This window comes from Myiozetetes cayanensis, unplaced genomic scaffold, assembly GCF_022539395.1.
Source record: "Myiozetetes cayanensis isolate MyiCay16 unplaced genomic scaffold, myiCay2020 scf7, whole genome shotgun sequence".
Lineage (NCBI taxonomy): Eukaryota > Metazoa > Chordata > Aves > Passeriformes > Tyrannidae > Myiozetetes > Myiozetetes cayanensis.
This window is the reverse complement of record NW_026087964.1, coordinates 2,670,251-2,695,403: the sequence shown is the minus strand read 5'-3', so window position 1 is coordinate 2,695,403 and position 25,153 is coordinate 2,670,251. Positions and strand designations below refer to the sequence as shown.

The following is a 25,153-nucleotide window of genomic DNA, read 5'->3' as shown; positions in this document are numbered from 1 at the left end:
ACTCTTCAAGAGCGTTTTTAAATATCATCATATTCTTCAGTTTTCCTGGAGCTGGGATTTATCTCAACCCTAACAGGCAGGATTTTGCCATTGGGTTGTTTTTAAAACACAAGCAAGGTTGTTCTTTTCAAAAAAACAAAGAGCCTTCATTTTAGATGACAAAGGTTAGTCTGTCAGCATGTATAATCCCAGATTTGTTTATTAAATAATAAAAGAGCTATGTGGAATACCAACACCTCAAGTATGTTTGATATTAGGAAAGAAAAGAGCCTTTCCAGGCAACAGAAACTTCAGAGGACAAGATCCAGGTGCTGGTAAGATAAAGTATTTGTATAAAACCTTGCTGCTGGCACGCAGGAGGAATGGTGTTAGAGCACTGCATCTGATCTGTCCTTAACAGAGGTGCATGAGCTCTCCTTTCATGTGCCCCTGGCACAGGCAAAGAGGTCACACTCACACTACACAGCTGCCTCCTCTGCTGCCTTCCCATTTCCTGCTGGAGCTATCAGCACACATCCACCCGCTGGAGAGGCTGAACTGCTCTTCAGATCCTTATCTCAACAGACCCTACAAGCTCAACACCCGGTTCAGATGCCAATTGGTCCCAGACTGCAGCCACCCTTTCTGGCACTTCCCCACTCCACAGTCAAGCAGCTCTTTATGTCTCCTCGTGCAACTTCCTGCACAAAAGCCATGAAAAAATTCAGCATCAGAACAGGTGAGGCACATCCATGACTGTGATAGCTCCTTAGTGGAGAGTTACAAAGAAGAATTCCCTGTGGAACACAATGGCTTTATCACAGCTCCCTATCTCCTTGCTGACTTTTTAACCAAACACCATTAAGGCTTATCTACAAGGGATGATGCAGACTCTTTGCAAAGCATAAGAGCTGTGACACAGCACCAGAGACACACAGAGCTTTGGTTCTTGCCTCACCTCCAGCAAGGCTGAAGCACAGACCAGAAGCTGCAGTCTGCTTCCACCACTGAGGGAGACACACCCTTGAATTTAAGGCCACTGTTACAAGCCAGTCTGAAATACTCTCATCCACATTAACATCAAAATCCTGGAAGCCTACAACATGATCAGTGTTGGGATGGATTCTCTCTTCCAGGCACCAGACAGATAATTCCACTGACAGGCACTAAAAATGAAACTTAGAGTTACCAGCTACCACCTCCCCATGAGTGCCTGGCATTGCATCAAGACTTTCAATAGCACCAGTGAGACATGTAAAGTCCTTAATAAAGGAGAGAGAATAAATGGCAAACTGAGCGACAAATACATAAATAGAAAGTGGTTTCATCAGTTTATTTCTTTCTGCTGCCACCTTCACGGAGGGTCGAGCCCACGCAGGCACATTCAAAGCAGCACACACAACCATGGAGAACAAGGTTTTATCACAAGCCATAACACTCGCAGGAAAACAATCTAATCCTACATCAGCATTACCTGAGAAACTGACAGTAAATACAGCATCTCCAGAAAGCTACTGGCATTTACATTAATCAACCTGGTTATTTTTAAGTTGCCAAATAAAGCAAGCTGGTGAGGGACCAAGCGCTCAGGAACACATACTTTAGGTGTGTTCAGGACATCCCCCCAATGCACATGTTCTGATAATCTTCCAGATTTTCACTAATGCTAAATAAAATTAGGGTATTTTGCTTCCAGTTTAAACACCAGGAGAAAATAATTTTAATTTTGATTTGCATTTTAATATATTAACTAAAAGGATATTTGTATAAAACTCTTCACACGAGAAATACTTTTAAATTAAACAATATATTATACTTCCAGGGAAAACACAGACTAGAAATTTATTGCTAGTGTAAAAATTAATGTCTTTCACGGAGGAGGAGGCTGGATTAATATGATTGCTCTGAACACAGACAGCGCCAGTAACAAAAAATTCTGATTTTCAAATGTGCTCACCACCCACAGCTGGTTTTCAAGGACACGTAGGTACCTGGGATTTATGAAAGATGAGGTCCACAATTTTCTCCAGAGTTATGCTTTATGATCTGATGTCATTTTATTGCCTTTTCAAGTAACAGTGAGAATCAGTTGTGGCTCCTGCCTTCTAACATCATTGTTCATTAGATCTTCTCTTCATGGAACAAAAATAACAAAACACAACCTCCCTAATCTTGCATTCCAAAACTTCAGAACTACTGGGAACGTTCACCATGTGAAGAGTCCATGACTATGAACAAAGTTTCTAGGCCAACCTTTGATCCATTTGCTAAACAGCTTTCACTTCCAAAGAAAGCCTCTTTCACATACTGTAGATTAAGCAACAACACGAGTCAGTGCAAACACTCATATCTAACACTCTACTAGTTACAAAATAAAAATGAACACCAAAACTTGCTTACAGATCTGCACAGCCCAGTGTCTTTGCAGAAGACTGATTTCCATTCACAAGAACATATATCTGTAGCTTTCTTCTCTTTCCTTTTTAAATATGCTGTTTTCAGCAGATATCTAGCTTGTTACTAGATTATACTGCTTTCTCAAAGTGATTTTCTTGTTAACTAATACACAATCACCCAACTGCTGACTTAAAAGTTCGTAGAAGACCAACAACTCTACCTCCCCCTTCAAACAAACAGCCAGCACTAGAGTTCATAAGGGTTATCAGCATTGCAAACTATTAAGGTGATGATTCTATTATTGCAAAATAATTCCTACAAACTGGTGTTTTATAGAACCAGCAATCCTCAAGTCACTCAAAAAGAAAAAAAAAAGGGGGGCAGATTTTGTATTAATGCCACTTCTTTAATTGGGGTAGGATTCTAACCCAATACATTAATACACCAATGATTTTAACATCAATCACGAACGCCAAGGTACTCACTACTCAGTTGTTGCCACAACAATTCCTTTTCCTTCAACTCCACTCCTGCATTTCTCCTTTGCACCAAAAAATGTAACAGCATAAAACCAAAAGAATATAAATATTTGAGGGGGGAACACAATGCTCAACTTCAAGTAATGAAAGACTTGAGAGGCACACACCTTTCTTTTCATGGTATGCACGAAAAGGAGTCAGACACCAAGAACTGGAACAACAAAGACAGGAGTTCAGTGGAAAACAACACCTGTATGCTGTTAGACAATTCAGGCCAGTCATGTGCATTCCATATACATCTGAAAACAAAAAATCTGCTTTTATTCAGACAACCTAAAACATTTTAAATACTTTAAACACATCTCTTTCAACTCCACGTCATATTTACATAGCTATTCACAAAAATGTGCAAAGTAAAATCTGATGAAATTAATTTACAAGTCCAACAAACTGAACGTGACATTAAAAAAGGCAGCAGGGATTCCACGTCCATTTTATAAACACTTTAAAGGAATAAAGATTGCAAAAGGGTTGATCCAGCTGAACCTCTGGAGACTTAATGAATCCTGTCCATGCTGCACATCAGTCACTAGCTGTCTTTGCTGCAGAACTCACAATGTATCCCCCCAGTGAGGTCTTTGACGACTTTTTCTTTGATCAGTTTTTGCAGGAGTTTTGTTTCGCTTGTCACGTTGTGCATGGTTTGTCCGTTCATGGCAGCCATGCAGAGGTTGTTGTAATAGTGCAAGGGCGTGCTGGGCTGGTCCAGGTCGTATCCAAACCCTGCTATGCTCACTTCATCACACAGATGTGTGGCCAGAACAACCGCCGTGACCCCGATTGTAGGTACGTTCTGAAAAAGGGGAGAGGAAGTGAAGTTTGCTCAATTTGAACATGCAGTCCTTTGCCAGTTTTTATAAAACACTTTAGACAATTTAATGTCTTTGTCTATTCCCTCTGCTCATTTAAAACTGAAATCAATTAATCAGTTAAAACTAAAACTAAAAATCAATTCAATGATCAAGTAAAGCTGAATACTCCACGGCAAAATACCAATACAACCTGAGTATTTGCCTTTAATGAGGCTTTTGGCTGCCAACACCAAATTTTTTTTCTGTGAAGACAAGGTGCCCTCTTACTGTGTAGTTGAACTGCAAGTGAACTCTCGCTCCAAACACTCAAACAACTCCTGACATGCAGTTAAACTTGACATTTCTTATTTCAGTCTTGAGCAACAACAGGCTCTCTTAACAAACAGTATTCTTCAGAATACTTTCCACTGAACGACCCGCGAAGAAGGCAAATATACTACGATACAACTAAGACACACAGCTTGGTAAGTTATGTTATTCTGATAAATAAATGTAAGAAGACCTTCAAAGATTCGTGTAACGTTAACATTAAATGTCTTCTCACATAGTTCAAGGGAACTAGTGACAACCAACTCCTCCAACATGTAATTAAAATAACCAAAGTGCAGTGTATAGTTAAGCCAGGCAATCCATCACTCTGTACTACTGTGGGAGCAAAGCCCACGGAGGGAGAATATGCCCATCAGTCGCTACTGAGTACTCTGGCACACACTGCATTTCCAACAGCTGCAAGGTTGCTTTAAACTGGCCTGGGTTTCAGACTCTCTCTGCTTTCCCTGCAGCTGCAGACACATCTGTCCACAGCTGATGGCTGGTTCGGCTTAACGGGGCTGTTCCTAACACATTTAGCATGTATCAGACGTGTGCTTTTGAGCATCTCACGCCAGTCACAAATACGTGTGAGTGAACACACTCCACTGGAGTGAATTTATGTCTCACAGCATCTGAATGTCATTTCATGTCAGCAGGCACAGGCATAATACCTCATCTGAAAAGGTGAGCTGAAATCTTACTTTGATTTTGCAAGAGAAAATACATGAGTCTTTTGAGAGCACATAATTTCCCTATTAGTTGAGACCAGCTCTGAAACTGCACTGTTTTATTCACCTTGCATTTTAATGTCTCCTCCTGGTGAAAGGAAACCTCTTACCTTATCCCAACCCCAGAACTTTGATCGAGGCTCAGGGAACTGTAAAATGTCCAAAGCTGTCTCTTTGATAATGACAGGATTTAGAATCCGGAACTGCTTTGATGTAAAAGGAATTTTCTCAGCAACCTCCCTCCAAAAGAAGAGTCGCACCCACAGAGGCTAAAGGAAATAAAAAAATACAGTTCAAAGGGAAACTCTGAGGCAGATTCAGGAACAAACACAAGTTACAGAATTCACCAGTGACTCTGAAAAATTCAGGAAACAGTTTATGACTAAGGTGGTTCAGGAATACCAGTGTACAGCTCAAGTGACTGACCCAAAGGAGGAAAAACTTCAAAGTATTTGGAACTGCAGGGAGGACAGGAGAAGGAAAAGTTGTTAATTCTGAATATTTGGCTGCACTTTGAGTTAATCAGTCAACATATCCACTGGCACCCCCAGGTTTTTCAGGCCCTCCCCAGCATAACTGAGCAGCCCAGCAGCATTTAAAGAAATGAGGAAGGGAACTGCAGTTTTCCACAAAGATTAACCAGGCATTCTGAAGAAAGCACTGGATTTAAAACAATTGTGCTCAGCCTTTGAAGTGAAGAGCTGCTGTTTGACAGCATCCACCTAGTGATAAATGTAACTAGAAGAGGATTTACATAGGACTCAGAAAGCCAGATTGTGATCTCATGCCACTGCAGTCAATTAGATGCCCACTAATGGAAGACAGAATACTACAGCACACTCATTTTACAGCTCCATAAAATGGGCAACATTAGGCAAATGACAAAACTGATATAGCTGCAACACTGACCTATATTTTTTTTAAACAGGCTTTAAGTAACAGAAGCTTAAGCTGATCAAATACAGGTTGTAATGGTTCCCATCTTTCCACCCGTAATCTGAACCAGTTTACTGCAGTACCAGTGCCTGCACAGAAAGCTGAGCCAATTGAAAGATGAATATTTGAAAGAAGTATATTTGCTGTTCACAAAATCAGAGCCACTGAAGTTGGAAATCAAGTGGTCCAACCCCCTGGCTCAAGCAGACACCCTAAGCCAGATGCTCAGGACTGCATCTGGATGACATTAGAGGAAGACATCCACAGATATCCACAGATATTCCACAAACTCCCTGGACAACCAGTGCCAGTGCTCAGTCACCTTCATTAAGGTTAAAAAAAAGTTAAAAATTAAAAGTGTTTCCTGGTGTTCAGAGGAACCTTCCAGTGTTCCAGTTTGTGCCCGTTGCCTCTTGTCCTATCACTGGACAGCAGTGAAAAGGGCCTGGCTCCATCCTCCTCACACCTTCCCCTCAGGTATTTATGTACTTTAACAAGATGTTATGAGCCTTCTCTTCTCTAGGCTAAGCAGTCCCAGCTCTGTAAGTCACAGTACAGATGCTCCAGTCCCTTAAGCATCATTGTGGATCTTCAGTGGACTCTGTCCCATATGCCCATTCCCAGATCAACTGCTGGCTCATCAGCAAAAACAGCTAAGCAAGGAAGAATGTGGGAATGAGCTGATCTGCTCCTAAGCCACACAAAACAAGTACAGGTACTCTTTTCTAAAAGCACACGCTCCATCATGTAACTCACTAACCGAGGATGCTGCAGATGCCCCAAAGCAGTCATTATTTCAATCCCCCCAAAAAAATTTTAATACAGAAAGCCAGCCTTGTACTAGTCATTCTTCAAGACCAAACCTTAAAACATGAAACAGCCAGACAGCTTGTAAAACAAGATAGTTAGGAATCCAACTCAAGTTACAAAGCTGCTGGTCATCAAAATTACCACACTGCTGCAGGGAAGGTCACAGACCAAGAGTGCCTTGCCCCCAGAAAAAAAATTAAATCATTAAAAAAAAAAAAAAAATCAGGAAGAAGTCGTTCTTCAATTTGCACAAATTCGTGGATTCAGGAAAATCTCCTCTCTGCAAAACATGCTCAGATTATTGAAAACAAGGCAATATCCTCACACACAGTCCCTGGACTAAAGGAGTAGTAGTAGACAGCCATGGTCAACATTAAACAGACCTTCCATATGATCCCATATTGTAAAAATCACAGAATTAAGAAGGGAATTTGGAGTACCCAAACTAGCATAGACCAAACAGTTAAAAAACTTGGCAGGCTTCCTCCTAAATCTCTCTCAATAATTTAGAGCATTTGTTTTTCATTCTGTGGTCAGAGAAACCTAGCTACCAGTTTTCAACTTGCAGAAATTATCTGCCTGCAAATTGAAAGAGGTGGAAGCCACCAATTCGAAGTTAATCTGGAAACATGAAACCCTTTCTATCAGTTCCTTAGGAATCTCTGCACTTCTTTAAATATTCAGTTCGAGAAATAAGCAACCTCATCATTTTAGAACTAGAGTCGATGTTCAATCACGTGTTAACTGCATGTATACCTGTTGTAGCAGTACAGGCTTTAGTTAAAAAAATGGGTTGGCATTCAGAAATCTCATTTTTATTTTGGGCTCTACAGCCTTAAATAAGTCACTTGAACCTAATGTGAAATGAATTCCACTTTAGTAAATAGTCTGTCGATAGCTTCGTGCCAACCACCAATATCTGCAGAAAAAAAAGAAGTGTTGCTGTCAGCATGAGGCTGCAATGTGAATCCTGGCCCAACTGTAACTAGGAGACAGCTAGAAAAACCCCCCAAAGTTATGTAAAAGGCCCTCAGCACAATAATACAGGAACTAACATATGAATCAGCTCCTTAAGCACTGGAAGAGAAAACAAACAAAAATACAGGTACACAAAACTGACACATTACATACCAAGGTTTCATTTTTCACCATTGCTTGAAGCCAATTGAAATCAACACTTTTAAACAAAACAGCCACAAACAAGCTTGAAGGAGGATACTCCTGTTCAGAGAGGGGGGCTCCTTCTGGGTAAGTCATCCTGATAGTTGTTTTGTTACCAACATGATCTGTGTATCCTTGAACTGGTGCATCATTTAACCTAGTGGGAAAAAAACACCGTGGTGATAAATTATATTTAATAAACACAGGTTATAATCTCATTAAAACATCAGACACTAAGCAAAAACTTGTTATTTAGCCCACAGATTTTTAACAAAACACAGTACAGTGTTTTGTCAGAACCTCCGTGTTCCTCGTCTCGCACACTCATCCTGCCCTTATCTTTGGGAGGAAGCCAAGTCTTTTTCTACATTAAATGGCACAAGTGCAAAACTTTGAAAAGATTGAACAGAAAAGTAACTTAAAACAGAACTGCAGAAGTTCCTGTCTATTGACTTGTGTCAACTCACGAGGCTTAAAAGAGGAAGGGGAAGAAAACACACAGAAAGTTGCCTGTGTTATCCTTTTCAGATATATATATATACACACATGTACACACAAACTCACGTGAGTATTCCACACAGAAAAGCATTCAAATTATCCCTACAATGCAATGTAATGCATCCTATGGGTTTGTATCATTCCAGCTCAGCGAATATTTAAATGCTGGCACCCTGCTGACAAGAGCAGCATCATCACACTCCATCAGTTCTGCAGAACAGCGTAAGTCCTGCAAACTTTTCTGTATCACCACCTTCACCCTGACAGCCCTGATCTCAGAGCACAGCTAACACAAGTTCTCTGCCCCTGCTCATGCTAACAGGTTTGTTTACCTTTGTATAAGAGCTACCGACTCAATGAAATCTTCCCTTTATAGGAAGAGCAAGCTGTAGTTTACAAAACAAGTTTGGAAACTGCTGGTATCAAATTTATTTGTGACCTTACATGATTAAAAACAAGAAGGAGAGTTCAAAGAGCAACATTTAGGAGGCACAAATACAGAGCAGATAATCCAGATATTAAAAATACGGGCAATCACAGAAAGCTTGTGCTGACCTTGCAAAGATCAGGGAAGATAAGTGTGCTATAAAGTGCATAAACAAACCATATACTGAAACACCAATTAATTTTAATGTGTTTGAAATAGATGTTATAAAAAACCCATTCAAATAAGGATCCCAACTAGACAAGAGGAAAAAAAAAAAATCAGAGGTGAGTCCTCTGAAAGCCTAAACATATGAATGGATAAAATCATAATTGTCTACTTGTCTCTGATTTCGCTGGTTTCTATCTCATTTCTGCCCATGGGCGGTTTTTTGTATCTGAAGTCCACAAATAATTACACTGAATTCCCATCTTCTGAACATGACAATTTATTTTGCTCCTAAGACTTCAAATTCCATCAAGTCACAAGTAAGTTTATCAAAAGCACTTTCAGAAAGTCCTACAAGTTGCATAAATGTTGGCTTCTCTTAAAATGAAAAAAAATAGTTGACTCATACAGTAATGTTGAAGTAGCTGGAATCCTTAAATGGAAAATATGTACCTTATAACAATATCAAACTGATTCAGTAAGTGACCCAGCTCTGATCCATGAAGAATTCCACCACTGCCAACAACAACACAACGCTTACAGTGCTTTGACTTCAAATCTTCTGGTAAATCATGCTCAGGTAAGAGTTCGAGAAGATTTTTAAGCTTATCAACAAACTTGTGAAATCCAAATGGAGGCTCATATTTAAATAAAGCTTCATCTTCATTTACATTTTTCCTTACAAAGGGAGATACGTCCACGCTGTATTTCTCCGCAAATAACCTGCTCATCTCTTTCTTGGCGTGAGAAGGTCGGCACTGCTCCTGCAATGCGGCGCTGGCGTACTGCTGTGCTCTCTAGAACAAAACACACACGGCTTCAGCCAGGACAGCCAGCTGCAGGAATGTCCAAACCCTCTCAGTGTGTGACCCACCAGCAGCTTAGCAAACACAGGGGTTCATTAAAAGAAGTTTAAATGTGGAAGTACAACACAGCTTAAAGCATTTACTCAAACGCAGAGACTTAAAGTGCAGGGGGGAAAGCTGCAAAGGAATGCCTCTGCACACAATCACTTAAGCCTAGATCTGAGGTTCCTAAAGGATAAATTAGGCTAGTAGAACTGCTAAGTGAAAATGAGCTGTTTGAGAGCATTTGTGCTATTACTTACAGCAACAATTAAAAAAAAGACTAGACATACATCTACCTGTCTTAATTCAGCAGCAGGTGGAATTCTACTCCGCTGCTCAACTGCATGACCTGAGTTCTGCCTGTGGTAGGATTCTACCAGAGACACATCCACTGGGTAAAAGTGCTGTGAAACAGCAGGCTGGACTTGCTTAGTAATCAGAATGAAGCAACACTTCTTTCCTAAGTATTGCTAAAATGCTATTGCAAACAACTAAGATGGGACTTTAAAAGGAATGAATGCAAGGTGGGGGTGATTTGGGTCTTCTCTCAAAGACCAGCCATCAAAATAAAAGCCTACAGTTTCGTATTGCATAAGAAGATTAAACTGTCAGATGAAACTAGACATGGACACATTTCATAATAAAAACAAAACACTACTCAACATATTTTAAAAAATCTGTAATGGCAAGCCAGCATCTGATGCGAGGAAGAAGAGAAACAAAAAAAGTGTTGCTTTTATCCATTAAACAAAATCTTGTTTTCATGTTATCTTCCCCAATAACCTCTGCTGGGTTTTCCTCCACTGTAATTTAAAGAAGCATGAGCAAACTGTTAAGGAACAGGAAGTGTTTATCTGGGTGCACAAGAGGGGAAGTTGTGCTGCTCTTTTTTCCTTTTTTTTTTTAATTTTTTTTATTTTCAACCAAGTTTAATCTACAGAACTGTCTCTACCACCCAGAACTTTTCTGCAAGTTCAGGCATAAACACCACACAGGGCAAAGCACAACTGAGCAACTTTTTGTTGCTGTACTTTGTTGGCAGGACTCAGTGTATCTTTGGAAGAGCCTCATTTTTAAGGCTGACACATTTCAGTAAAACTTAATGCCAATCACATGACAATTGCCCCAAACAGTTTGTAATTAGCTATTACCTAACCAGACCAGAGCAATTGTCTTTCTTCATCCTGCACCTAAGACAAACAAAATGAATCATGAGACAGCAACAAGCACAGCCCATGCAGTCTTCAAGTTTGCTTGGCTTAAGGTGTTTGCTCTTCAGAATCAAGAATATGTTACTGAAAAAATAAATAAGTCAAATGAGAAGAAAAGGGGAGGCAAAGAGGCTCAGAAGGGAAAATACATGCACTGAAGATGATGCAAGGTGGGGGAAGATTCACACGCAGTAGCTTCTGCTGTAAGTTGTGTCTTAGCATTGAGATATTCAAAGCCAGAAATGTAACAGCTCTAAGCCAGGCAAGTTCTGTTATGAAGTGAAAACAGATTAAGTAGCAAAGGCTTTAGTGGTGGCTGTTACACTGGCTTAAAAGGTACATGCAAAACTGTAGATAAAGTACGTGCTGCTACCTTAAATGAGTAAATTAAATAATAGTGCACCCTCCCGCACATTTGCCCTGTGATTCCAAAAACATCTGACCAACTACAAGTCAAAGCAGATCAGGTAGATGTCTTAGGTAAAACAAAAAACCAGAACTATTTGGTTTAATGTGTTGAGCTTGGGTTGCTGTTGTGTGGAGTTTTTTTAATACATTACTTTTCATTTGCATCAATTTTCTGATCACCAGTGTCGTCTGCACTGACTTAACAGCAGGATGACACGTCCATTTCAAATGTTAAACTCACAGTTACATCGTTTTACCCTTAAAAATCCACTTTCTCTTTGCATTTATGTTATCATTCCACAAGAACAAAACCCAGAAGTTCTGTGGCATGAAATGAAGCATAGTATATTTTCCCTCACAGGATAATGTCAGCATTCTAGTCCTTTGTTGTAGAGCCCTGTAACTCATACATTGTCAATTAATAACTTTTTTTTTATTCCAAGTGGAAAAAAAACAAGCCAAAAAATACCAACCCTTACACGACCGAGGTCCACATACGGCATTTTTGTTCTGTCACATTCTTCAGGGCCAAAATGTAATTTGAGGATATAAAGGAAGCACCCTCCAACCACAAAGAGTACAAGAACTCTAAAAACAAACAGGAAGGTGAGAGATAGGAGAGAGGAACAAAAAATAATCTTTTCTTTTCCCAGTGTTCAATCAACTATTAAATCAATATCTTTAAGCAAATTTAAGACAGGTGAATACTTGCATTTGAACCAAACAAAAAAAACCCTACTGCTTTGTTCACTCCAAATCTTTCACAACTCTTCAGAGCTATCTGCAGGAAAGTAGGAACATATGTAGATGTTTTGTTAAGGAACATGTTGCCTGCATTATATACTTGAAATGCTCTGATGAGTCAAACAGCTCTCCTCACAAAAAAAAAACCACGAGTGACTTTTGTTTTCGTCTGTAAAGGGCGACTCTATCCTGGATTATATATTTTCATGCAAGCTGAAAAGAAGAATGGAACTTCAAATTGCATGATTTTAAGCCAATGGCGACCACTGAAACAAAACTTTCAACTCACTGGCAGGCCACAGTGCAGAATTTAGGTGCTCAGGTTTATATTGAGAAGCCTAACTTGGTTATTGACACCCCCAAAACATACAGGAAAAAACAACACCAAACAACAAACTTTAAAATTGAATAAAATTTTGTGATGTTAAATATGGTTCTGGATGTACATGGGCACACATTAAGTACAATTTGATGTCGAGTTATAAACAATGGAGTAAGATTTTTGATGCAGCATTTCAGAAGTCTTCATAAACAAAGTAACTACAAGGAAACACCTCCCCAAAATGCCCACAAAGCATCTGCTGACCTTCAAAGCCTTGACACTGGAACTTTTCTGAATACAAAAAAAGAACTGGAAATACCCGAGAACAAAACACTAGAATTTCACTTTGGCTCAGAAAAACAGGTACTGCAGTGAGTGAGCCTAGGCTCTTCAAAGTGTTTTCAGTGCCCCAGGGAAAGCTCCATCCAGTGCCTGTGGCAACCTCATGCCTTGATTTCTGCATCCTTTTTGTAACTGTCCAGGCTACAGGAAGAACAACTGACCCCTATGTTCCTGTGACAGTGACACTTACTTGCAAGTACCTTTTAAAAACCAGCTTGGTCTTCTCATCTTCACGTGCAGCCACCTCACACCATTGCACAGGAGGTGAACGATCACTTTTCAGCTTCAAAGAGTTATTGTCACTCAGCATTGCTGTAAAAAAAGGAAAAAAAGTTATCATAAGTTTTGCTGAACTGAAAAAAGTTCATAGGACATCCACAGACTGACAAATTTGTCTCCCAAAAAGACTGTGATTCTTAGTTATGGTGTGAGGAATACTGAATTGTTCCTGACCTCCTCATGATCAAGAACACACTCATTTCAGCTGCACCACCAGAACGCTATTCTAAAAATGCTGCCAGGTATTGGTCTTTGCATTCTTCATCATAAGCCTGAAGTTTAATAATTACAATTACATCAGTTACTGACTAAGACTTCTGTCTGACCTGCTCAAACAAACTCTCAGACAGGGGGAAAAAAAATAACCCCATACAATACGCTCAGGGTATTTAGGATCCCTGAATTAAAATCAAATCCCTGCACTACCCTACCCTGCAGGCTTCAAGGATTCTCACATCATGCAGAACCTGTACAAGCCATCCTCAAAACTGGAGCCCAGGCTTCAAATCAACTCCCCGATTTCCCCAAGGTTCAGTAAACCCACCTCATCATCGCTGCCCTGAATCGACCACTGACCACTTCAACAGCCCCAACAGCACAGCCAGCACCTTCAACAGCAAGTACTGAGGAGGGTGTGGAGAAAATTTTGCCTGGCACACGGCAGGAGCAGAAGGCTGCCAGTACTGGGGCAGTTTCTGTGCACAGCAGCAGCTCCCCTTTAACAAACAAACATCAAGCAGTGCACGGTGCTCCCTCACAGATCACCTCACTGATCATGAGCTGGCAAGGAGCAACCTCGCTGCTTACGCTGTGTAAGCTCCCACGAATTTCTATCAGCACACTCCAATTCTGATTTTGGAAAGGAAAATGCAGGCTGGCACATCAACTTCTCACGGGCTGCTGTCATCAACCAAAGATATGAGCAAACAAGGAAACACTGTGCTAAGCCTGCCCCTATGAGTCTGCTGGTTTTCCCCTGAAAGGAGAAGGGATATGGGTAAGGGTTTTCCCACCCACCCTTGGCAGCACTCCCTTTGATCAGCCAACTGTGGAAGGGCGCAACCTGCTCCTCCAGAGTGGAGGATTTCAGCCCTGCTCATTCCCTTTGATCTCAGTGCCTGTCCCTCTCTGCTGCAAAAAGGTGTTCTCCTCTTCAGTTCTCCTGCCAAGAGCTCTGTCACAAGAACTATTTAAAAAAAAAAAGAAAGCAAGGCTAAGGGAAGGCTTTCATCTACAGATCACAGTTCACAGAATATTCTGAGTTGGAAGGGACCCACAAGGATCACTGAGTCCAACTCTTAAGTCAATGGCCTATGGGGGGATCAAACCCACAACCTTGCTGTTATCAGCACCATAACCAACTGAGCTAATCTCAGGGATGATCTTCCACATTCTCCTTTCCACCTCTTTTTATTTTCTATGGTGATATGACCCACTTGAAACAGCCTCTACAAACACTTTGTTTGGACAAACAACTGATGTTCTTAAACACTAGGATGAAGAAGCTGAGGAGACAGAAGTATCCCCTCCAGATCTCAAATCCAGGTCACTGAAATTTCAAGGGTATCTAATTCAGAACTGAGTCTCTTTGCACAGTCATGCATCATTTCTCAGTAATAAATTTGGCATGCACAGTAGAAGGTCAAATAACGGCAAACCACCGTGAGACAGGGTGGGACAAGCAGAGATAAAGATCAATAACAGCATCTGAAGTCTTCTGAAGAGCAGACATCAAGCGATGCTTTCAGGGTGACATGCAAGTGATAGTAACCCACAAAAGAGAGCAAGACAAAAAGAGCCTAATGGTTTTTGACAACATGAAACCTCAAAACTTACCCTTTACCTCAAACACAGGCTATTACAGCATTGCTAAGAACTTCAAATTACTCACCTAGCTGTATTCACTAATTGCACAGGCCCTCTGAGCTCTCACACCCATTTGCAGGCCTCTGTCACAAAGCTGCAATGCCTTAAACAGCCCCTTTTAGCAGATCTGAAAGCACTGTACAAACTGAAGTCAGTAGCATTATGCTTGTCTCGGAACAGGGTAAACTGCAGCCTAAGGGGTGACATCCCACAGGCCCCCACAATCCTAGCAGTTCAGCTGGAAATCAAATACAGCTCTTGTCTCCCACACAACCTGTCAAAGACACAAGTCAGCAGGGTACAGGGAAGCTACCAAGCCTTGAAAGCTTCTCCTTTTCTCAGAACAGCACCTCATCTTCATTGGCTGCATCTACATCACTGAATAAAACCAGCACTGAGGAGCAAAATGGGGTGTTGACACCGCCACAGTCACCCACATCACAAGCCCAGTTTGCTCTCAACTAAGATTTGCAGCAAATCAGTCAAGTCCATAGGGGTAAAGGCATCAACAAAATTTGTTACAAGGACCACAACCTAATGTTAGTTATGCATCACCAAGTGGAACTGTTCTACCTTGAGATGTTCAGTGCCAATCCAGCAGGACTTGAACAATCACCTTTTATTCCATGAATGACCCATGTTCTTCCTGCCACACTACACAGACAAGTCTACTCAGCAGCCCTCATCAGTACCTTCATACTACAGGACCCAGTACTTTCACACCAACACACCTTGAGATGTCCACAGGGATCACGTTGCCAGCATGCTCAGGGAGCAGCCCCAGCTCACAGAGCCTGTAACCACGATCACACCAAACAGGAGGTGATCAGAGGACTCTGCAGAGCTGTGGAGGAGAGCGTGACCAGGGCCTGCAGATCACACTGAAGCTCCAGGATCACTCCACATACTACAGAGAGTACACTCCATCAGATCACCTCATAGGAGGCTGTCTCAGACCAGCACAAACAAGCGGCACCCAGCACTGCTCGGGAAAGGGAAGGGGATCTCCCACCGACACGGATGGCTGACGGCAGTGACAGCACAAAACAAGGCAGCAATTACATCTGTCAGTTCCACACATCTCCACAAACACAGCTGGGGAGAGGTATAAAATGGAACCCTACTTTTTTTAAAAATGAAAAAGCAGGAAACAAGCTTCACCTAGAAGTGAACCTTCACTGTTCTTCACTAGAGAACAATGCAGGTAATAACTCTCGGGTAAACACAAGAAGGTAACTTGATCACAGTCCATAGGAACCTACATCAGAGCGGATTCTGCACAAAAGGATCAGTCAGACCAGGGACCACAGGATCCTGCTACCAGCAACGTGACATTGTGAGGTCTGGCCACGGTACCAGCAACATTTCTGAGGGAACACACTCCAGGTTAAGAACATATTTTCCAGCACTTTGAATCAAATCCATTAACATTTTACAGCTTAAATTCTAAGGGCAAAATTAAAGCCTCACTGCCTTAACATTGTTCAAAGCAGGTTTATACTTTTTTGCACATTAGTCTTTCCTATTCGAGGACCCAGGTTCTCCTGTAACTTGACAGAAAGACTTGCATGTGAAAGGCTGTTCAATGCATGCAGGTAAAACTTCCTCACTGCCTAACTGCACCAACACACTCCTGGAATCATCCTGCAGCAAGGAAGGGCACAGCCAACCTCCTCTGCTGTACAAATCAACAGAGTGCCCTGCAAACACCACACTTTGAATTATTTCCACAGGTGAGAATGTCCTACTACAGGACTGTACCTAGAGATCCTACAACAGATGCACTTTTCATGAAGCCTTTAAAACCAAGGGAACGCTGCAAGAGATCTGAAATATGAAGAAGGAACTGAAGACGTGGAAAGTGATGAAGATAGAAGGGAATTAAATAGGAATGCCAGACTAGAATAAGCTAGTGCTATCAGAAAGTCTTCCCTGCCTCGGAGTAAAATAAATTTCAGTTGTACCCAAAGAGTTGCTTCACTCATCCTGGATGTGGAAAAACCTCAAGGAAACAATTTAATTAATCACCTCAGCACATCCTTTCCAAGTCCAACTCTTAGAATGCACAAATTTTTTTTATATTGTTTATATAACTGATATAATTTCAGTTTTCATTTCCATAGTAACATTCTTTTGACAGTTCTGTTCACTACAGATGATTCCTTTCTCAAACAGATCGATATACAGAGACAGATACACACATATATTAAGTCAAAATACATTTATCCAACGCACCTTTTTTTTTTTTTAAATTACTCAGGGTCGGATCCTGCATTCTTACTAAAGTCAACCGGCTGGAATGGTGTAAGAGTGCTCATAAGAGCAAGGCAGCAATAACAAGCACCTTAGAGTGCACCTTTCTCACAGTCTTCCTGAGTTTAAATAAATAAATAAATAAATCTGTGAGCTTGCAGAGAGAACCAGGGCAGTTAAGATACCAAGAGCACCAAAGATCTGTTGCATACAAACACCACTACACTCCTCCAGAAAGGGGCCCTGCTACAATTGTTTTGAGAGCCATAAATGCAAATGTCTCAATCTGCATACAAAAAGACGGCTCAGTAGTGCTGTGTTCCAATCACATTTTGCACTGCCGTTTCCATAGCTACTCATTGTGGTGTAATTAGTGAGGACTCAGGGGATTTAAATTTGCTTTTCATCTGCTGAACCTAAATTCTCTGTGCAAAGCTGCTTCGAAGGATAAATTGTCCATCAGTAGGATATACTCCAAAGTTTTTCATGGTGTTATTCTTTTCACTATCATTTACTTCTGTCTCATTGTTAGTCTTAAGTAGACAAAATTTCCACACTTGGAGTATTTCAGAAGCAATTATTTTAAGCCTTTTGGGATGGCTTTTTATGTGGGGCAACTTTGGGCTTTGTGGGCAAGAGACACCATCTGTTCTAGAGTTGTACAGCGTCCAGCACAACACGATCTTAGGTGACACCTGAAGCTCCTAAGAGTTGAAAACACAAATTAACTCCCCCTTTCCACATTACCCCCACAGGCAGCAGAAACACCCAGCTTTGCAAGTCAGTCGATACCAAGGTCTTGCTGTGCAAGGCAGCCTGTGAGGTTCAGGTAAGGAGATCAAGAGGCTGCAGTGAAAAGCCCACAGCAAATGAAACCTGGAAGTCACGCTCGTATAAAGGAATTACTACTCACAAACCATGGGGCTCGAGCAGGCATTGAAACAGAAGGCAAAACTAACGCAAAAATACCTGAAATCCACCTGCTCATTTCATGCCTTCTCCTCTAAATCAGATACGCAGAAGCTACCTAAGAAATATACCTCCAAAAACCAGTAAATGATAAGATGAAAAGCTACCTGGTTTTGAGCAACGTTTGTTTCAAAAAAGAAAGGCAAAGCTGAAATGCAGAGAAGGTGTTTTCACACAGAATTAACCTGAGCAAGGTACTCTTCATCAAAGATGGGACATTATTCAGCAATGAACTCTGCACGAACTTCTTGTTCTGTGGCTTTTAAAAGTAACAACAACCAAAAAACCATCCCAGTTATAGGGCAAAACTTTATGTAAGGAAGAAGTTAGGATAAAAAAAAAAAAATAAGAAAGAAGACTTAAACCTAATTTGAGATTGTTTCCCAGGACACATTTGGAGAAAACAGATGACAAAAACCTAACTGACAACTACAATACAGTGCCTGTGATTACCTGCAAGAGTTGGGCCCACGAAAAATAACACATCTCAGTCCCTTCTCATTATTGACCAAACAGGTGAGATATTAATTTTCATTAAGCCTTTCAAAATCGATACAATATTTTAAATAGAAAGTTATTTAGTTGTGTAAAAACATGGCAAATAGTTTGGTAAAATTTACAGTTAGGATTAATTTTGTTTGCTTCTGCAGTACTGAAACTCACAGAGATCAAAATATAAGGGCTGAGATATAAAAAAAAATAGTAGTGGCTAATTAGGTTGTAGCTTTGGTGGTTTATGCTTCAAAACCAGAGGAACAGCAGAGCATCTTGGATGAAGATACCTAAGAATGCAAAAACTTTAACTTCTTCATTCTCTGTTCTTAAGACAGTAATTTCAAAACCAATTCAGAAATCAGTATAAAACTCTCCCCGTTCCCACATCCATCCCAAAATCTGTTCAACTCTCTTTAATGGGCAAACCTGTTTGATTCTGGGAATTTCAAAGTAATGTAATTTTTTTGTCAATGAATACAACTCCTGATCATCAACTCCAATATTGAGCAAAAGAAAACAACCTAACACGAGGGTTTCCTTTCACAAGCTAACCTTAAGCCAAACACTCCTCCTTCTCCCCTCCTTGCCTCAATTTCCCTTATTTTTGCCAGAGCTACATGGAGCCTGTCACTGCTCCTTTGGTGAAGTGACAAGCAGTGCAGGAGCTGGAGTCAGATGTGTCCTGCTTTCTGTCTACTGGCTCTGGCAAAGGTGGCTCACAAGTCCCTCAGGGTGTTCCTCCTCCATGACTCTCCCTCCCAAATCTCCTTATCAAAGCATGATACCTTCAAACCCTTCCCATGCTTTCAAACTTCATCATCCTTTCACTGGAAACAATAAGCCACAATGAAATAAATTTTGCAATAACCTCTGTTTACATAAAACATGATAAACAATTTTAATTTTTAAAATCAACAGCAGATCAAGCTTCATCCTAATAATATTGGGGGGGGGGAGAAATGGTAATATAAAGAATAAAAGAGCTGAAGCTTAGGAGAGTTAGTTGTGCACCCCATTTATACCCAAAGGACTCTGCAGTCACAAGTGTTGTACAGTCAAACTGTTGCCTTACAACTGCAGTTATTTTTATCCATCCAAAACACAGAGTATTTCTTAAACACAAAGAAAAACTGGAAACATTAGTGAATTTGTTATTAAAAACCCCAATCAATCTGAAAAAAACCATACGATCATCCTCTAGCAAGAGGCATTTCAGAAACTGCAACACAGTGAAAGACTGCCTCACTTTCAGAGAATCACAGAATGTTTTGGGTTGGAAGGGAGCTTAAAGATCATCCAGTCCCAACCCCCTGCCACGGGCAGTGACGCCTTCCACTTGAACAGGTTACTCAGAGCCCCACCCAACCTGACCTTGAACGCTTCCAGGAATGAGGCATCCACAGCTTATTTGGGCAACCTGTGCCAGTGCTTTACTACCCTCATAGAAAAGAATTTCTTCCTAAGATCTAATCTAAACCTGCCCTCTGTCAGTTCAAAGCCATTCCCGCTTGTCCTGTCGCAACAGAACCTTGTGAAAAGTCCCTCTCCAGCTCTTCTTGTAGCCCCTTTTGGTACTGGAAGGTGTTTAAGTTCTCCCCAGAGCCTTCCCTTCTCCAGGCTGAAGAATCCCAGCTCTCTCAGCCTCTCTGAGGTTCTCCAGCTCTCTGAACATCTCTGTGACCTCGTCTGGGCTCATCACTCCAGCAGATCCTCATCCTTCCTGTGCTGGGGACCCCAGAGGTGGATGCAGCACTCCAGGTGGGGTCTCACCAGAGTGGAGCAGAGGGACAAAATCCCCTCCCTCGACCTGCTGGCCACGCTGCCTTTGACACAGCCCAGAACAGGGTTGGTTTCTGGGCTGTCAGAGCACAAGGCCAGCTCATGTCAAGCTTCTCATCCACCAGCACCTCCCAAATCCTTTTCCTCAGGGCTGCTCTCAATCTGCTCAGCCTGTATTTCTGCTTTTTTACCCTGACCAGGTCCAGGACCTTGAGTGAACTTCACAAGGTTAACTTTCCAATGACTCGTGCAGAAATTAATCCAAATTTTAAAGCCAAAATTTAAACACAGCTTTAACAGATCAGGAAAGCTAACAACCTGTCCAGATGTTGAAATTGGATTCAAAAAAATCTATACAAGGAAAGTAAAAAGCCTTTTATCTGGATGGACCCATTTGCCCATAGCAACAAAATACTCAGGAAAAGTAGGGAGAGAAGAGGAACAGACAAGTTATCCCAAAGGAACTGTTTCCGATTGAGAAATCGCTTTCTATAACAAAAGGAACACTGAAATATCTTCTTACAGGACTTTTGTTCAATGGTACATGACAAAAAAAAACCTTCAAAACCACAAGCATGAGGAAAAATTCCAGTGATATTAATGATTTGAGGGAGACTTATCAGGAACATGCTAAAGCATGAGAGACTCTTGTGTTATAAGCTATAGCAATGTATTCATTGTTGGATATTTATCTTCAAATAATCTTCTGATCACCATCCTACCACTTCCAAGACATAAAAGAGACAGAAGCCAGGGAGCTGTTGCAGATTAGGGACTGACAACTTCTCGCCAAAGAAAAAAAGTGGAGCTAAAGTTAAAAATTAGACACTTCTGTCAATTATTTATTCATCTGCAACTATATAAACCCTACAGTTGTTATTTTAATGTATTTAGATAGTTTATAAACTTTTCTTGAATATTATTTGCTCAGTGCCTACTACTATTGAATGAAAAAAGCATTTGACAAGATACCTGCTCTAATGAACAGTCAGTTGTTTTGGTTAATTGATGAACACATCCTTGATGGCCAAGAACTGTTTAGCCTATAATATGGTTATAAGCACCTACAGCAGGACATTATGCACTAATGTAATCAGTGTGTCTTAGAAAATGAACTTTGAATGGAAAGGCCCTTTCATCAGACAATAAAAAGTAAAAACCTCTGTCATCTGTACAATCTGCAGTTCATTTGGTCAAGATCTTGCTCCTCAGAAAATATGAATTTATTGCTGCACTTTATGTGTGTAGACACAACTGGCAAAAAGTGAATGAGGAGCAAATGATAATGTCAGAGTAGTTGACAGACACTCTCAAAGGCATCGACAGGATGACAGGTGAAAATTATTTTGCCTGCAGTCATGAATACCAGCAAGCAACAACAATGCCCCAGGAGGCATCATAATTTTTTTTCCCTTGCCTTAAGACACCCTACTTGTGTTTTGTTCTAATTATTTAATGGCTCATTCCTACACCCTCTTCCCAATATCAGCCACCAACTCATGAAATAATTAACAACCTTATGTAATTGTGTCTATTTGCCCAGTCTTTTCCTTCAGGAAGGAAACACATAACTAGGCTACAACTTGCTCTTGGCCTTGGGTCATCCAGATAGAATACATACAAAAAAATGGTTTCAGCTCAAATCCAGACCAATTATCAGCTTAATTAGAGATAGAGTGAAACACCATCACTTCCTTTCAGCAGCATTCACAGGAAGCTTTTTGGACATTAATAGTGCCTGCTAAAATAATGTTATAAGGAAAGAACCCTTAATGAGGTTCTAAACGCCAGTTCAATGCTCAAAACAGGGATACTCTCTTAATTTCACTTCTAGCTTGGCACCCTCTTCTCTATCAAGCTTTCCAGACTTTTCTGTGAAACCTCTTTCAAGTGCCCTGAAGTGAGGAACAGCAAAAACACATAATAAATAAACACCAGAAATATCAACAAGATGTGCTTCAACACCTCAGAGGGCTGCTGATGCTTTGTGGCAGATGAAACCAGTACCTGGACTTGGAATTTTTCCGATTCCCCAGTAAGCCACAGGAAGTCAAGTGTCCCAGCCAAGCAGGAAGAAACAGGGGAGTTAAAGCATTGCTGTTGTGCTCCTTTCACATCCTCCTCCCCACAGCCCCACACCTGAGGAAGCACTGCAGCACTCCAGCGCTTTGGGGAAGAGCCACACCAGCCAGGAGGGGAGGAAAAGGGCCCAGAGTATCAGCACATCACCCACCACCAGCTGGGCAAGCTCAAGGTGCACAAGCAGAAGATATTTCTGAGCCCTGCAAGGAAGCCAAAACAAATTAGGTCTTTCCCCTTACACGGGAAGTTTGAGAAGTAAATCTTTCCTAAAAGAAATGGTTGGAAAAGACAGGGCATGGCATTAATCTTTACTGGGCTAAGGAAACATGACTATTTCAACACAGCCAAGATGTTTCGTATTACATTTGAATTATGCAGCAGAATAACACTGAACAACTGGTAATTATGGAACAATGTTAACAGTACAGCAGCATTTTCACCAGGGTATCATCTACCAACACTCCAAGAGATCATGGTAAAATCACACTTGAGCCTACAGAAGCAAGAGAGGAGATGTCAAAAGCCTCCTGTGAAGAAAGGGCTAGAAAGGAAATTATAATACAGCAAAGAACATTGCTGGAACCAATTCTAATGCTTAACTTCTGAATCCAAGATTTCAGGACCTAACAGGTAGCACAGAGTGCTGATGGGATGGGTGAAGGAAAAGCTTCTCCCAGGGAGAACACAGAGCTTGGCTTGTCCAGCTTTGCAAAAACAGGTTGAGAGTTTTTTCCTTAGATACACCAAACATGTAAACAAAGCTAAAAGCAAACAATTCAAACAAAAGCACCACGTTAGCACACAGGAAAAAGCAGATATAAATAAAGAGGGACTAGGAGCTCAAGATTCCCGAGTAGCAAAGGAATAGCCTTCCCATAGGAGTAATGGAAAATAACAGACTACACAAGTTTTAAGGAAGTCCATATTAAATTACCAATAACCTTATGAAAGAGACCTGCCCGTAACAGGGAAGACTCATGTCCTAAGTAGAGTTGTGTGGTCTTGAAGCTCTGGATGCACCTGTTGAAGATGCTTTTATCTGTTGTATTTCAGCAGGTTTCATTCAGACTCACCTGTGGTCTGAAAATTATGCCATGACAAGTTTGAAGCACCGTCTGGGGCTTATTCAGTACATCAGCCTTCACCAAAACTCAAGAGCTACTTAAGTTTCCCAGGCTCTCTTATCTAAACAAAACAACCTGCCCTCCAAGTACTCCAACTCCACAGCAGCCTTGGCACATCTGACATCCATCACCTAAACTCATGTACACAAAGCAAACAAAATTGAACATTTTTAGCCTGTTCTCCTCGGTAAAAGGAAGTTTCTGCTACCACACTTTGTCTTCCTACATCCTGGCCCTGCCTGCCTGTCTGCCAATCACTCGGCCAATTTAATGAAACTCCACGGAAAGGAGGGTGCCGAACGCGACGAAGTTCCAGGAAACCCGAGGTGGGATGAGCTCATTTCTCATCAGCCCAGAGGAAGCAGAAGAATGCACCAAAATGCTTTCATGCACTAACTCTCCAGCTGCATTTTGACCTTTAAAAGACCATTCCCTCAGCCTGGCTAGCAGAGGGCTCGGGAGACAGCTCAAGATTTCCTGCTGTGCGATCTAGAAGGGAGATAGTAACCTCGCTGCAGCAGATGGAATAACAGTCTGCAGGAAAAACACCCCTTCTGAACTGCGTCTGGACAGCACCATCGTAAGCTGCCTTTAAAAACATCTATCCGCTTCAGAGACGTAAAGAACATTCTCTACAAGTTTTCCGTACAAAAACAAGAAACATGCACCTTAATCTACCCTTTTTCCCCAGAAGGAGACAAAGCCAGCCATTATCCACAGGGAGAGCTGTTTACATCCAGTAATTTTATGATTCGTTTCCTATTCATTTCCATAACTAAAGAGAGCTGCAAAATAAACATCCCGCCTCCATCGGCCTCATATTTTGATCTTACCGAATGAAATAAAAAATAAATAAAAATAAATAAATAAATAAGCAAAGCTCAGCACACACGCATAAAAATTAATTTAAAAAAAAAAAGAAGGAAGGAAGCCAAACAAAAGTCTTTTTCGTGAGCAGCGATTAAGAAAATAAAAAGGTTTTGGCAGCAACAGCAGAAGCCGTATCTGTTTCGCATTCACATCACTCCGAGCACGAAGAGACAAAATCACCCACAAAAAGCCTATCGCATCCCGCAGACAGGCGGAGAGAGCCTGTAAATCCCATTCCAGAGGCACAACCGAAGACAGCCGCGGCTACATCCTCTCCCTCCCCGAAGGCAAACGCGGCTCCCACGGCCCATCCGCCCCCAGCGCTCTCAGCCCCAACCTCCCCCAGCGCGGCCGCGCCGGTGCCTCTCCCCTGGAGGCAGCTCTGGCGCTGGGGTGGGCACATACTGCGGACTCCAGCCCCGCACCCGCAGGCCCCGCTCCGAGCCGGGCCTCCCCCTACAGTCCTTTCCCGTCGCTTCTCTCCCCGTGGCCCGGTGCCCCCAGCCTGGCAGCCCCCGGTACCTGCTCCGTGCCCGTGCCGGTGTCTCCTCATGGGCGCGGGGCGGCCCCGCCGCAGGTAGCGGGGCCGGAGCGCTGGCGGGGGCGGGGATGGGGGGGGCGGCGCGGCACGTGGCGGCGCGCGGCCAATGGGAGCCGAGCCGCCCGCGCTGAGGGGGAAAGGGGGGGGCTGAACCCGCCCCCCCCCATCCACCGCAGCCCCCTCCGTGCCGGGGGTAGTGCCAAAGGAACGCTTTTCGCGTGCCTTTCTTATCCCTGAGTAAGTCGCGGGTTGGTTG

General features: G+C 41.9%; 2 protein-coding genes across 7 annotated transcripts in view; one reads left to right on the top strand and one right to left on the bottom strand.

Annotated features, from left to right (window-relative positions):
- Positions 1-25,153, top strand: part of PTCD3 (pentatricopeptide repeat domain 3) — an 822,782-nt gene that overhangs the window by 723,185 nt on the left and 74,444 nt on the right. The window lies entirely within an intron of this gene.
- On the bottom strand, positions 1,288-24,973 carry ST3GAL5 (ST3 beta-galactoside alpha-2,3-sialyltransferase 5). Of its 6 annotated transcripts, none has more exons than XM_050338097.1 (7): positions 24,879-24,973; positions 12,830-12,951; positions 11,705-11,819; positions 9,218-9,561; positions 7,645-7,831; positions 4,878-5,036; positions 1,288-3,708 (listed from the first exon to the last, which is right to left on the bottom strand). In XM_050338097.1, the coding sequence occupies exons 2-7, from the start codon at positions 12,865-12,867 to the stop codon at positions 3,445-3,447; spliced, it is 1,107 nt and encodes a 368-aa protein (XP_050194054.1). In that variant the 5' UTR covers positions 12,868-12,951; positions 24,879-24,973; the 3' UTR covers positions 1,288-3,444. The 6 variants fall into 6 exon arrangements, with proteins under 6 accessions (XP_050194054.1, XP_050194051.1, XP_050194052.1 ...); XM_050338094.1 differs by having other exon boundaries at positions 12,840-12,951; positions 24,879-24,967; XM_050338095.1 differs by lacking the exon at positions 24,879-24,973 and adding an exon at positions 22,288-22,637 and having other exon boundaries at positions 12,840-12,951.